This window comes from Leptodactylus fuscus, chromosome 10, assembly GCF_031893055.1.
Source record: "Leptodactylus fuscus isolate aLepFus1 chromosome 10, aLepFus1.hap2, whole genome shotgun sequence".
In the NCBI taxonomy this organism is placed as follows: domain Eukaryota; kingdom Metazoa; phylum Chordata; class Amphibia; order Anura; family Leptodactylidae; genus Leptodactylus; species Leptodactylus fuscus.
The window spans coordinates 84496707-84509765 of record NC_134274.1 but is presented as its reverse complement, the minus strand read 5'-3'; the positions used below and the strand labels follow the sequence as shown (position 1 = coordinate 84509765).

Sequence of the window (13059 nt, the reverse complement as noted above, 5' to 3'; positions counted from 1 at the left end):
GAGGCGTCAAGCGCATCTCCGGTCTCATCTATGAGGAGACTCGCGGTGTCCTGAAAGTCTTCCTGGAGAACGTCATCCGTGACGCCGTCACCTACACCGAGCACGCCAAGAGGAAGACCGTCACCGCCATGGACGTGGTGTACGCGCTCAAGCGCCAGGGCCGCACTCTCTACGGCTTCGGAGGTTAATTCCGCCGCTCCCCGACTCTCTACTACATAACCCAAAGGCTCTTCTCAGAGCCGCCACATCCTCCAGAGAACAGAGCTGTCCCCGCCACCCACCTCTCCTCTGCCCTCTAGGGCTGGAGCTGTCGCTGCGGCTACTGTAGGAATACCGGAGAGCGTGGAGATAAACGCTCTTAAGCTTCAGGGAACGTGTGAACAAATGCATAAATCTTAAGAGCGTTCCTGTCGCTGTACAGTGTGCACTGCCTAAAGTTTCTCCTTTACTTTGCCAGTGTGCGCAGATGTAGATACACGCGATAGATACGAGGTTATCAGGCGGATAAGTTCCTTCGCCTTGAGGATAATACAAACAGTGCGGTGTAACGTCCATAAATACAATGACAAAACGGATCGGGATAAATAAAGCCTCTGGTCCGGGGAATAAACACCAGAAATGAAGGGCTCAGCAGCTCTAGTTTGGAAGGGGTGGGGGGGCTCTTAGAAGAGCCTTTGGGGTGATAGTACAGAGCAGGTGATGGAGCCGATTACTTGGCGCTGGTGTACTTGGTGACGGCCTTGGTGCCCTCGGACACGGCGTGCTTGGCCAACTCTCCGGGCAGCAGCAGGCGCACGGAGGTCTGGATCTCCCGGGAGGTGATGGTGGAGCGCTTGTTATAGTGAGCCAGGCGGGAGGCTTCTCCTGCGATGCGCTCAAAGACGTCGTTGACGAAGGAATTCATGATGCTCATGGCCTTGGAAGAAATGCCGGTGTCGGGGTGGACCTGCTTCAGCACCTTGTACACGTAGATGGCATAGCTCTCCCTCCTGGCCCTCTTACGCTTCTTGCCGTCCTTCTTCTGGGCCTTGGTCACGGCTTTCTTGGAGCCCTTCTTGGGCGCTGGGGCAGACTTGGCGGGATCAGGCATGGTAGCACGGCGATCTTTTCCCACACGAGAATGAGAGAAAATAATGTCTGTGCTCCTCCCAGCGCAGCCCTATTTATAGGCGGGCTATGCAAATGAGCGCCGCTGTCTGCGCGCTGTTCTACTGGACCAGCAAGTCATGTGACCAGTGCCAGCATCATAATCCCCGCCCTCCGCAGCTGATTGGCGCTTCCACCAGGTTTGAATTTCCCTCCGTTTCTCTCCTCAGGTTTACAGGTTCTAATCGCCTCGTTATGTTGCGGGGGGGAACGCCACAGATTGTCCCCTGTGTAGCCTGATGCATGCCGGCGGGGGCTGTACAGCGCCGTGCTGCACGGGGTCTGGGGGAGGGGCATGAGCGCTAATGCTGGACTGTAGAAATAAACCAATGAGATGGAGGGGGCGGGCTTTCCATGAGCCAATGAGGACGAGCCCCGGCTGTATAAATATGTCGCTCTTTCCGCTCCTCAGCTCATATCACCGCTGTGTAACGTCTATACTGAAGCGATGGCAAGAACCAAGCAGACCGCCCGCAAATCCACCGGAGGGAAAGCTCCCCGCAAGCAGCTGGCCACTAAGGCCGCCAGGAAGAGCGCTCCCGCCACCGGCGGAGTGAAGAAGCCTCACCGCTACCGCCCTGGTACAGTCGCTCTGCGTGAAATCCGCCGCTACCAGAAGTCCACCGAGCTGCTGATCCGTAAGCTTCCCTTCCAGCGCCTGGTTCGAGAGATCGCCCAGGACTTCAAGACGGATCTCCGCTTCCAGAGCTCCGCCGTCATGGCCCTGCAGGAAGCTAGCGAAGCTTACCTGGTCGGGCTCTTTGAGGACACCAACCTGTGCGCCATCCACGCCAAGAGGGTCACCATCATGCCCAAAGACATCCAGCTGGCCCGCAGGATTCGTGGGGAGAGGGCTTAAATCTGCCCAGGCACCGTCTGACAACACAAAGGCTCTTCTCAGAGCCACCAAATCCTCCCTCAGACGAGCTGTAGCCGTTGTCTTTCTCCTCTCGGGAGGGGAGAAGAGAAGCCTTCACTGGCTGCTAATAGAGAGGTTACCCTTTCCCTTACAGTCACTGAGTTAGCGATATCTCGTCTCCCTCCTTTGTATGTATAACAGGCACATATGTAACTGCAGCGCCCTCTACAGTAACCTGAGCGCCGCCCCCACTGACTGCTGACTCAATCTTACTTCGCAGCAGCAGCAGCAGCGGAGGATGTAATAGACAGGCGGAGGCTTGAAATTCGCGTCCTTTCTCCCTTTGCACCACCTGACGCTGCCGGTTCTCGCGCGGGTTGTAACGGTCACTGAATGAATGGGAATCTACGATTGAGCGGGAAGATAGACAAAGGTTCGCCCGGATCAGCCCTTTAACGCCCGTTTCATCGGCACTTCTAAACCTGCCACCGTGGGCTGTGCCCTGGCGGGGAGAGAGGATTAGGATGAGCACAGCCATTACTATCCCTAACTGACCCTGCGCCCGCACCACATCTCCCTCCCTCCCTCCTCTCCGTCGCTAGTATGTGCCTACTCCGCGCATCTCTCCCTAGCGCCTTCTACAATGACCTGAGCGCCGCTGAATCTTCTTCAGTTGGGGAGGGTTTGAAATTCGCGCCCATTCTCTCTGCACCACGTGACGCTGCCGGCTCTCGCGCGGGTTGTAACGGTCACTGAATGGGAATTGCAAAACCACCAACCGTGTGAGCGGGGAGATAGACAAAGGTTCACCCGGATCAGCCCTTTAACGCCCGTTTCATCGGCACTTGTAAGCCTGCCACCGTGGGCTGTGCCCTGGCGGGGAGAGAGGATTAGGATGAGCACAGCCATTACTATCCCTAACTGACAAGACCCTGCGCCCGCAACCACATCTCCCTCCCTCCTCTCCGTACCTAGTATATGCCTACTCCGCACATCCTTCTACAATAACCTGAGGGCCGCCCCAGTCCGCTGCTGAATCTTCTTCAGTGGGAGAGGGCTCAGCTCTGGGGAGGTTTTGAAATTCGCGCCCCTTCTCTCTGCGCCACGTGACGCTGCCGGCTCTCGCGCGGATTGTAACGGTCACTGCGACTGAGCGGGAATTTCAAAACCACCAACCGTGTGAGCGGGGAGAAAAGACAAAGCGTCACCCGGAGGAGCCGGCGCTCACCTCGGCTTTGTATCAGCGCGCGCCCGCCCGCCCGTTATATCTAAGCTCCGCTTATACTACCTGCCTGGGAAGAGAGCATTAGCAGATTACCACCAGCCCGACCTGACACAAAACCCCGCGCCCGCACCACATCTCCCTACAGAGTGAATCCTCCTCCCGCTCAGTCACCCCACGGTGCTTCCCTGTAAGGGCCGCCGGTCGGGCCAGGAGTTGGCTTCAGAATAGACGGACAGCCCGTATTGTAGACAGGAGGCAGCTCTGCTGTAGACAAGGTGGTGGCTCTTAGAAGAGCCTTTGCTTGTATAGACGGATGGGGTGGGAGCGGCGCTCACTTGCTCTTGCTGGGCTTGCTGCTCTCGGTCTTCTTGGGCAGCAGCACGGCCTGGATGTTGGGCAGGACGCCTCCCTGGGCGATGGTCACGCCACCCAGCAGTTTGTTCAGCTCCTCGTCATTGCGCACGGCCAGCTGCAGGTGACGGGGGATGATGCGGGTCTTCTTGTTGTCCCGTGCAGCATTACCAGCCAACTCCAGGATCTCAGCGGTCAGATACTCCAGTACGGCCGCCAGGTAGACGGGAGCACCAGCACCAACCCTCTCGGCGTAGTTGCCCTTGCGGAGAAGCCTGTGCACACGACCGACGGGGAACTGAAGTCCCGCCCGGGATGAGCGGGTCTTGGCCTTAGCACGAGCTTTGCCTCCTTGCTTGCCGCGTCCAGACATGGTTCGTGGATCGTCAGTTACTGTAATGGAACACAGAATATCCTGCCCTGTACCGGCTCCTCCTGCCTTATATATATAGTTCTGCCCCGCCCTCCTGCAACTCTCATTGGACACATCTCAAGCCGCCAATAGAGGCCAGATTTGTGGAACCACCAATCCGCTTCAGCAGGCGGGGCTTGCAAAAGTCACATGGTTTGCTGGTCCAGTAGAACAGCGCACAGACAGCGGCGCTCATTTGCATAGCCCGCCTATAAATAGGGCTGCGCTGGGAGGAGCACAGACATTACTTTCTCTCATTCTCGTGTGAAAGAGATCTCCGTGTTATACCATGCCTGATCCCGCCAAGTCTGCCCCAGCGCCCAAGAAGGGCTCCAAGAAAGCCGTGACCAAGGCCCAGAAGAAGGACGGCAAGAAGCGTAAGAGGGCCAGGAAGGAGAGCTATGCCATCTACGTGTACAAGGTGCTGAAGCAGGTCCACCCCGACACCGGTATCTCCTCCAAGGCCATGGTCGTCATGAATTCCTTCGTCAACGACATCTTCGAGCGCATCGCAGGAGAAGCCTCCCGCCTGGCTCACTACAACAAGCGCTCCACCATCACCTCCCGGGAGATCCAGACCGCCGTGCGCCTGCTGCTGCCCGGAGAGTTGGCCAAGCACGCCGTGTCCGAGGGCACCAAGGCCGTCACCAAGTACACCAGCGCCAAGTAATCGGCTCCATCACCTGCTCTGTACTATCACCCCAAAGGCTCTTCTAAGAGCCCCCCACACCTTCCACACTAGAGCTGCTGAGCCCTCCATTTCTGGCTTCTTGCTGCTGCTGCTGCACGTGTTTCTACCCAGAACCTTTCTTTCCAGCTATTTTCTTGTACTTGCTAGACTTACTATACACCCAAAGAGAAGCTCTAATCTCCGGCTTGCTACATTGACATCTCTACGAGGTGCAGTGCTCTCTGCACGCACCTGCGATTGGAGGGTTAAACTAAGCTGCTACTTATCGGCCCGAGCTGCCGGCACGGGGGTTACACTGCAGAGCCGCAGTAGGACTACTTCTAGGGACCTGTTCACAAAGCTTAGATTCCGAAGGTTTGGACCGTTTTCTTCTTCTACTCTCTCCAGTATTCCAGCAGTGATGACATTACAGCCTACAGGAGGCGTCTGCAGCCCCAGACCTACAAGGCAGAGGAGAGGTGGGTGGCGGGGACAGCTCTGTTCTCAGGAGGATGTGGCGGCTCTGAGAAGAGCCTTTGGGTTATGAAGTAGAGAGTCGGGGAGCGGCGGAATTAGCCTCCGAAGCCGTAGAGAGTGCGGCCCTGACGCTTGAGCGCGTACACCACGTCCATGGCGGTGACGGTCTTCCTCTTGGCGTGCTCGGTGTAGGTGACGGCGTCACGGATGACGTTCTCCAGGAAGACTTTCAGGACACCGCGAGTTTCCTCATAGATGAGACCGGAGATGCGCTTGACGCCTCCTCTGCGAGCCAGACGGCGGATGGCAGGCTTGGTGATGCCCTGGATGTTATCCCGGAGCACCTTCCTGTGCCGCTTGGCACCGCCCTTGCCGAGACCTTTCCCTCCTTTACCGCGACCAGACATCTTCTGTGCTGCTGCTGCTGACAGACTAGAACAAGCGTCCCTCCGCACAGCCGCCTTTTTATATAGAGAGTGGTCGGACCAGAAGGAGAACCCTGCATTGATGACGTAATTCTTCGGCGTGACTCCTACAAGCCCCTCCTCTGTCTCGCGCTGATTGGCTGACATAAGACAATGGATCACTTTGAATTTCCCGCTCATTCTCCCATTGCCGAGGGTCAGCGGTCAGCGGCTCCTTCTAGCCGGCCTACTAGATAACATGCAGGGCGCTGTTCTCACTGCTCCAGACCTTCTTCTCTGTCAATAGGACTATTGCATTCCGGAGCCGCACCCCCTCCTCCCCGGATCTAATTCTTCTCCCGGCTGCGGGATCTCCTCTCTGCCCCCTATGGGCATCCTTGTGTAATCGCCGCGAGGCTGCAGTTATAGTGAACCCCGGGTGCGGGCTGTGCAGTTCCACGCTGATCCAGATGGGGGCGCGGGGAACAAACGGCACAGCTCGAAAGACCCTGTATATACGGATCCCAGCCAGCAGGTGGCGCACAGATACTACATAGGACGGTTACCGGGGCTCTAATTCTGTCGTTAGACGATCGTCTTTAACCCTTTCCCGGCAATGGCATTTTTTTTTTTTGTTTCGTTTTTTACTCCCCTCCTTCTAAGCCCCATAACTTTTTTATTTCTCCGCTCCCAGAGCCATATGAGGTCTTAATTTTTGCGGGACAAATTTTTCTTCCTGATGCCACCATTAATTATTCTATATAATGTACTGGGAAGCAGGAAAAACCATCAGAATGGGGTGGATTTGAAGAAAAAACTGCATTTCTGCGACATTCTTACAGGCTTTGGTTTTACGGCGTTCACTGTGCAGCCAAAATGACATGTCCCCTGTATTCTGTGTTTCGGTACGGTTCCAGGGATACCACATTTCTATGGTTTTATTTAAATTTCGACCCCTTAAAAAAAATTCCAAAACTGTTTTGTTTTGTTTTTTTCTAAAAGTCGCCATATTCCGACAGCCGTAACTTTTTTATACGTCCGTGTACAGAGATGTGTATGGCGTCTTTTTTTGCGGGGTCGGGTGTACTCTTTAGTTCTACCATTTTCGGGAAATGTTATTGCTTTGATCACTTTTTATTCCAATTTATATCAGAATCAAAACACTGAAAAAAAAAAAAAAAAAAAACGGCACTTTGGCACTTTTGACTATTTTTCCCGCTACAGCGTTTACCGAACAGGAAAGATATTTTTATAGATTTTTAGAGCGGGCAATTTTGGACGCGGGGATACCTAACATGTATGTGTTTCACAGTTTTTAACTACTTTTATATGTGTTCTAGGGAAAGGGGAGTGATTTGAATTTGTAATTCTTTTTATGTTTTATTATTATTATTTTATTTTTATTTTAACTTTATTTATTTGATTTTTTTTCCCATTTATTAGACCCCCTACGGGCGTTGAACCCCAGGGGGTCTGATCACTAATGCATTGCAATGCTAAAGCAAAAAATCATCCTTTCTTTTGCAGGCTGCATAGACCAGCCTGCAAAAGAGAGCATTTGCAGACAAGCCTGGGAGCCTTGTAAAGGCTCCCGGCTGTCATGCCAACGTGACGTCGGCCCTGGAGCATGCTCCAGGAGCAGGCGACCACCGGCAAAATGGCGGCGCCCATGCGTCGCCGGAAAAATGGCGCCTCCGGCGCCTTTGACCGTGGCGCCGCAGGGGTTAATGCCTTAAAGCAGTAGACACCCGGCGGCTATGGCGGCCGCCCGGCTCCCGAGCGGTCGCCATAGTTACAGACCCGACATGCGCCGTACTATTACGGCGCATGTCGGGAAGGGGTTAAAAAGGCCATTCTACTCCCACCTTCCAGTCTCTTCTTCTCCTCTTTGCTGTTTCTGTCAAAATCTGTTTATTGCAGTATGCAAATCCCGCTCATGGAACTCAGGGGGATTGCCCCTCTTGCTCCGAGCACCCCCACGTCATAACCTCTCGCCGCCCCTTAGTTCTTAATTCTCTTCACGCCCCTCTTCATATTCATCTCCTGACACTCTGCCTTGCGTACTCATCCGACGCTGTGCTACACGCCCCATGAAGAGGGGCATGAACAGAATGAACTAAAAGGAGCTTGTGCTGTTGTTAGGACTAAGGGAAAACAGATGATGAATAATAATAGAATAATACATTTTATTTTTATAGTGCCAACGTATTCTGCAGCGCTGTACAACTTGTAGGGTTCAAATACAGAGAGAAAAATGCATTACAAAGAAATAGTCACGTCACACAATGGGACTGAGGGCCCTGCTCGCAAGAGCTTACAATCTGTGAGGTAAAGGGGGTGGCACAAGAGGTAGCAGGGGCGGCATTGCTTATACAGGGGTCAGACAATATTGTAATAGTGGTGACTGTCTTTACACAAACATAAACCTGTAGGAGCCGTCACCGTCACTGCCTATATCTCCTCCGGCTTTACAGCTCAGGTTTACGTACAGAAGGTGTCATCTGCAGAATAAGGGGAGAAAAAAAAAAAAAAAAAAGAAAAGGCAAAATAGTGCAGTATGCTGCTACGTCGTCTCGCCTGGTACGGCGCCCCGCGCCTTATGCTGCACCCCTCTACATTTTACACAGACCTGTTCCGCACCACATAATGCCGTCCCCAAAGACTGATGACCATTAGGCCAATACCGATTGGATTATTCCAACAGGCAATGGCTGACAGGCAATGATATATTCCCCAATTGCTCCATCCTCCACCAGCCCTCCTGTTCGATTCTAGGTAATGCTGTACATCATATGCAGGAGCTGAATAACATCACCCAAAAGGATTGTGCACAGAACTACTTTAAATATAGGACAACTAGTGAACCCGAACTGTACCCTATGGCAGCGAGGGAGCCCTCTCGGCCCTCCTGAATACAGCAGAACAGTCCCAAATTCCAGGTGCTGTCTCGCAGTCCTTTGGCGGTGGCTCCCAAATAACCTGCATATCACTTAAGAATGGCACTATATTATGCGGGGGCCCTCTGACGGGATGTTCTACTGACTGGGGCCCCTCCCTACAACATATTCTTGTTTGAAATGGTTATGGGTGCTGCAGCGGCATCTCATACACTTGAACAGGGTACAACTACAGTACCCACAACTGCGGTTGTAAGAACACAGCGAATAAGCAGCGCCCCACATTTAAACAATAATGGGATTTGCCTGCTCCGAGAAACAGTTGATCTGTGGGGTCCTAACAGTCTAAGGGATCAGTAGGGATTAGAGATGAGCCAACAGCGTTCCATCGAATTGGTATTCAGGCTGCTCAAGATATTCCATTCCAATTGAATACCACGCGGCAAACGCACTAAAAATTTGTATCCCCTCCCACCTTCCCTGGCGCTTTTTCTTTCTTTTTTTTTTTTTTTTTTTTTTTTTTTTGCACCAATAACTGTGCAGGGGAGGTGGGACAGGAACTACGACAACCGCGGCATCGAAAAAAAAAAAAAAAGTCAGAAAAAGTAATTGGCTGGCTGAATCAGGTGACCTCCGCTTCATATGAATGGGGGATTTCAGATTCGGTTCATATGAGACTGTGAACTATGTGACTGTGAGACAGGGATAGATATACTGTGGGAGGGGGAGGGGGCATGGCTAGCCGGCAACCAGAGCGGTCGCATCTGCTGTGAGCTCCTGACTTGGACACTTTCATCCGTTTCTTACCGGCGGTGATCTCAGCCATCCATACAGATAACAACCCCGAGGCTCTCCTCCAAGCCTCTGTCTGCTATTTTGGGGTGTTATTTCACACTTTTACAGCGCTCCTGAGGATATAAACTGTTGCGGCCTTCTGTCCCACAGGACCCGGCCGCCATCTTGTTTTTGGACTTACCTGCTGCCGACTTGTTCCAGCTCCCGGCGTAGTCCCTCGCAGCTCTGGACCGCTCATCCGACCCAGGAGAGGACCTCTGGCGCGTTCCAGCCACTTACTGCCTTCATCCAGCTCTCTTACTTTACCGGGCAGCTGATCATAGGAGTCACGACCGCCATTTTGTTTTTTTTGCGGCCTGCCTTCTTCTGGAGTCACCACGGCCTGCGGAGCGCAGGAGACATCTCCCGCGACATCACAGCTGCTTCTGGTTCTGGAGCAGCCTGGAGAGGAGGTATTTCGAGGTACGGAACCTCAGATTCTGGATCTCTTCTCCCAGACCCGGCAGCCATTTTGAGTAGGCCTCACTAGGATCCCTAGCCTAAAGTGTAAGGGCCGGCCCCTGATGTGACTTCTACGCAGAACCCAGATCCGGAAGAAGGGGTGTGACTTGCCGGACAGCTATCCGGCTGTGATTTGCGCCCAGCTCCAGACCTACCCATCTTGGAGCGCAGCCTGCCTCTCTGCATGAAGCAGCAGCTACAGACCAACTACACTGAGACGCCTGCAGCTGCCCTTCAGTTTAACCCACTCGTATCCTGACATGGAGGTGAGCCGAATCTGCATTTCTCCCTTCCCCTGGAGTTGGAAACAGTAGCAGGCCACATTAATCTGCACTTGAGGACCTATGATAAGATAAGATAATCCTTTAATAGTCCTACATTGGGGAAATTCCAGCATGTTACAGCAGCCTAGTAATACAGGATAATACACAGTAATATAATACAGACGCAGACACACATATGCTGAGAAGAGAAGATATACTAGGAGTCCATGGCAGCTAAGGAACGGAAGAGAAAGAAGGAAGACTTCATGGTCATCGTCATAGTCATTTAGTTGTCTGTGCGGAGTGTCTTCGCTTGGTCTGATGTAAATTATACAGCCCGGTCGCGGTTGGAAGGAAGGACCTGCGATAGCTTCTTCTCACACTTGGGGTGAAGCAGACGGTCACTTACAGTGCTGCCAAGTCCCATCAAGGTCCCATACATGGGGTGGGATTTGTTCTCCCGCATGGAGGTCACCACAGACAGTATCCTTCTGTCACCCACCACCTGTACTGGGTCCAGGGGGCTCCCCAGGACAGAGCTGGCCCTCCTGATCAGCCTGTCACGTCTGTTTCTGTCCCTGGTTGATGGACTGCACCCCCAGCAGGCCACACCGAAAAAGATGGCTGAGGCAACCACAGAGTTGAAGAAGGCCCTAAGAAGTGTCCCCTGGACTCCGAAGGCCCTCAGCCACCTGAGCAGGTAGAGTCTGCTGTGGCCCTTTCTGTGCAGCGCCTCCAGGTGATCAGCCCAGTCTAGTTTATTAGTGAGGAGCACGCCCAGGTACTTACAGGTCCTGACTATCTCAATACATATTCCCTGGATCTCCACCGGGGTCGGAGCACCTCTCCGTTTACTAAAGTCCACCACCATCTCCTTGGTCTTCCCAGCATTAATACTGAGCTGGTTCCGCTGGCACCATTCAACAAAGTCCAGGTTTAAGTCTCTGTATTCCCTATCGTCGCCATCAGTGATAAGGCCGACTATAGCAGAGTCATCGGAGTACTTCTGTAAGTAACAGCTGGATGAGTTGTGCCTGAAGTCAGCAGTGTACAGTGTGAAGAGAAATGGGGCAAGAACTGGACCTTGTGGTGCCCCCGTACTACAGATCACAGTGTCAGACACACAGTCCCGGGCTCTCACATACTGAGGGCGGGTTGTCAGGTAGTCTAGGGTCCAGTTGGACAGGTGATGGTCCACTCCACCAAGGTTCAGCTTTTCCCTCAGTAGCCCTTGCTGAATGGTGTTGAACGCACTGGAGAAGTCAAAGAACAATATTCTCACAGTGTTCCCGGGTTTCTCTAGGTGAGAGAGAACTCTATGAAGAAGGTGGATGATGGCGTCATCTACCCCAATGCCCGGCCGATAGGCAAACTGGAGGGGGTCCAGAGCGGAGCTCACTAGGGGGTGTAGGTGTGTCAGGACCAGTCTCTCTGGGACCTTCATCAGGTGAGATGTCAGTGCTACGGGTCGGTAGTCATTGTAGCCCACCGGGTTGGGTATCTTTGGGACTGGCACCACACAAGATGTTTTCCACAGTCGAGGTACCACTCCCAGCTTTAGACTCGTATTGTACATGTGTGTAATAATACCACACAGCTGGTCACTGCACATTTTAAGAACTCTTGCGCTTATACCATCAGGTCCTCCGGCCTTGTCTGCTTTAATAAACCCTTCTGCTACCCTCCTCCCCTATATCTCCTCTCCGGAAAGTTTTACATTCATATCCCATAAGTGGTGTCCCTGACCCTCGATATCTACGGTCCTCGGCTAGAGTTATTCTACATTCTTTCCGCACTCCCACACCTGGGCTTTCTTGCCCTCCCCTGCAGCCCCCTGCCGCCTTCTCTAACAGGGTCTCATCCGAACCTCCCCTGTGGATTAGTCGTAGCAGTTAAGATTGGGAAAGGCTGTCTTACCTACAGGAATATCATCCCCACTACTGCACTAAGAGACGTAGAACCCAATTATACCTGATACCTCGCTTGCAGAGGACGACTGTCTGCCTAGACGCTGAGATTGTCAACCTTACCTATTGATATTTGGGGACCTCTCCCCTCCCTGTACCTAAGTGAATCTCCAAGAACACTCTTGTCTATGTTGTCATTTAGACTGATGCTCTCTGTTTGCTAGATGTTATAGTCTTGACCTCGTCCCTCTCCCTCACTTATATTGCATCCATCAAGATGGTTAAACCAAATAAAGACAAAGGCACAGACCTCGCTGGTACTCCCAATCAAACTAAACTCCAAAGTGACTTGCAAAAGTATCTTAGAAAGAAAAATCGACAATCTCCCGCCGGATCGCTGAAAATGGCGCCTGACCACAATAGGGAGCCTGACACAGGTGATGACTCGGATGCTGAGAGTAATATTGACCAGGACCGCCTGGAGGATAGCACCTTCTTAAGAACATTTCTACAACAAGCTCTGTCAGCCGCCCTAGACCCAGTTCTTCAGCAACTTGAGGATATTAGAGCGGAACTTCATCATATAGACAGTCGAGTCTCTACTCTAGAAAGCGCATATCCTTCAATTAAATCTCATAATGACCTCACTACGTCTCAGCTGGCCCTGCACAAAGATTACATCGATTGTTCTCTTACTCTACTTCACCGCCCTCATCTCTTCTCTCTCCAGCAACCCTAAAAGGATTTTTGAAACTTTTCACTCCTTACTCACAGCCAAGGTGCAGACGCCATTCACAGTCCTTAGTGCTGATGACCTGGCCACGTATTTCCATGATAAAATTGATAAGATCCATCAGGAAATAACTGCCAAAGCCCCAGGTGGCATTGATCCCATCACCTACCATAGTACTGATCCCCTCACCAACCGCACTTCAGACTGTCTTTTCTCATCTTTTCAACCTGTTACAGAAGAGGAAGTCTCTCAGCTACTTTCTTCATCTCGCCCTACAACCTGCAGTAGTGACCCCTTCCCCTCGCACCTTCTCCAACCTCTGTCGCCTGCTGTCACGACTTGCCTTACTAAAATATTTAATCTCTCTCTCTCTCTCTCTCTCTCTCTCTCTCTCTCTCTCTCTCTCTCTCTCTCTCTCT

The 13059-nt window shown here is 52.5% G+C and overlaps 4 protein-coding genes across 4 annotated transcripts; 2 read left to right on the top strand and 2 right to left on the bottom strand.

Moving 5' to 3' along the window:
* Positions 1–681: 681 nt before the first annotated feature.
* LOC142219075 (histone H2B type 1-O-like) lies at positions 682–1105 on the bottom strand. Its single transcript, XM_075288035.1, has one exon. The coding sequence runs from the start codon at positions 1088–1090 to the stop codon at positions 710–712; it is 381 nt and encodes a 126-aa protein (XP_075144136.1). The 5' UTR covers positions 1091–1105; the 3' UTR covers positions 682–709.
* Positions 1106–1584: 479 nt separating this feature from the next.
* On the top strand, positions 1585–2227 carry LOC142183512 (histone H3). Its single transcript, XM_075258620.1, has one exon. It carries the CDS (start codon positions 1595–1597, stop codon positions 2003–2005), a length of 411 nt encoding a protein of 136 aa, XP_075114721.1. The 5' UTR covers positions 1585–1594; the 3' UTR covers positions 2006–2227.
* A 1200-nt stretch (positions 2228–3427) lies between these two features.
* Positions 3428–4005, bottom strand: LOC142183364 (histone H2A type 2-B). The gene has a single exon (XM_075258429.1). It carries the CDS (start codon positions 3952–3954, stop codon positions 3562–3564), a length of 393 nt encoding a protein of 130 aa, XP_075114530.1. The 5' UTR covers positions 3955–4005; the 3' UTR covers positions 3428–3561.
* A 247-nt stretch (positions 4006–4252) lies between these two features.
* LOC142183365 (histone H2B type 1-O-like) lies at positions 4253–4721 on the top strand. Its single transcript, XM_075258430.1, has one exon. It carries the CDS (start codon positions 4283–4285, stop codon positions 4661–4663), a length of 381 nt encoding a protein of 126 aa, XP_075114531.1. The 5' UTR covers positions 4253–4282; the 3' UTR covers positions 4664–4721.
* The last annotated feature ends 8338 nt before the right edge of the window (positions 4722–13059 follow it).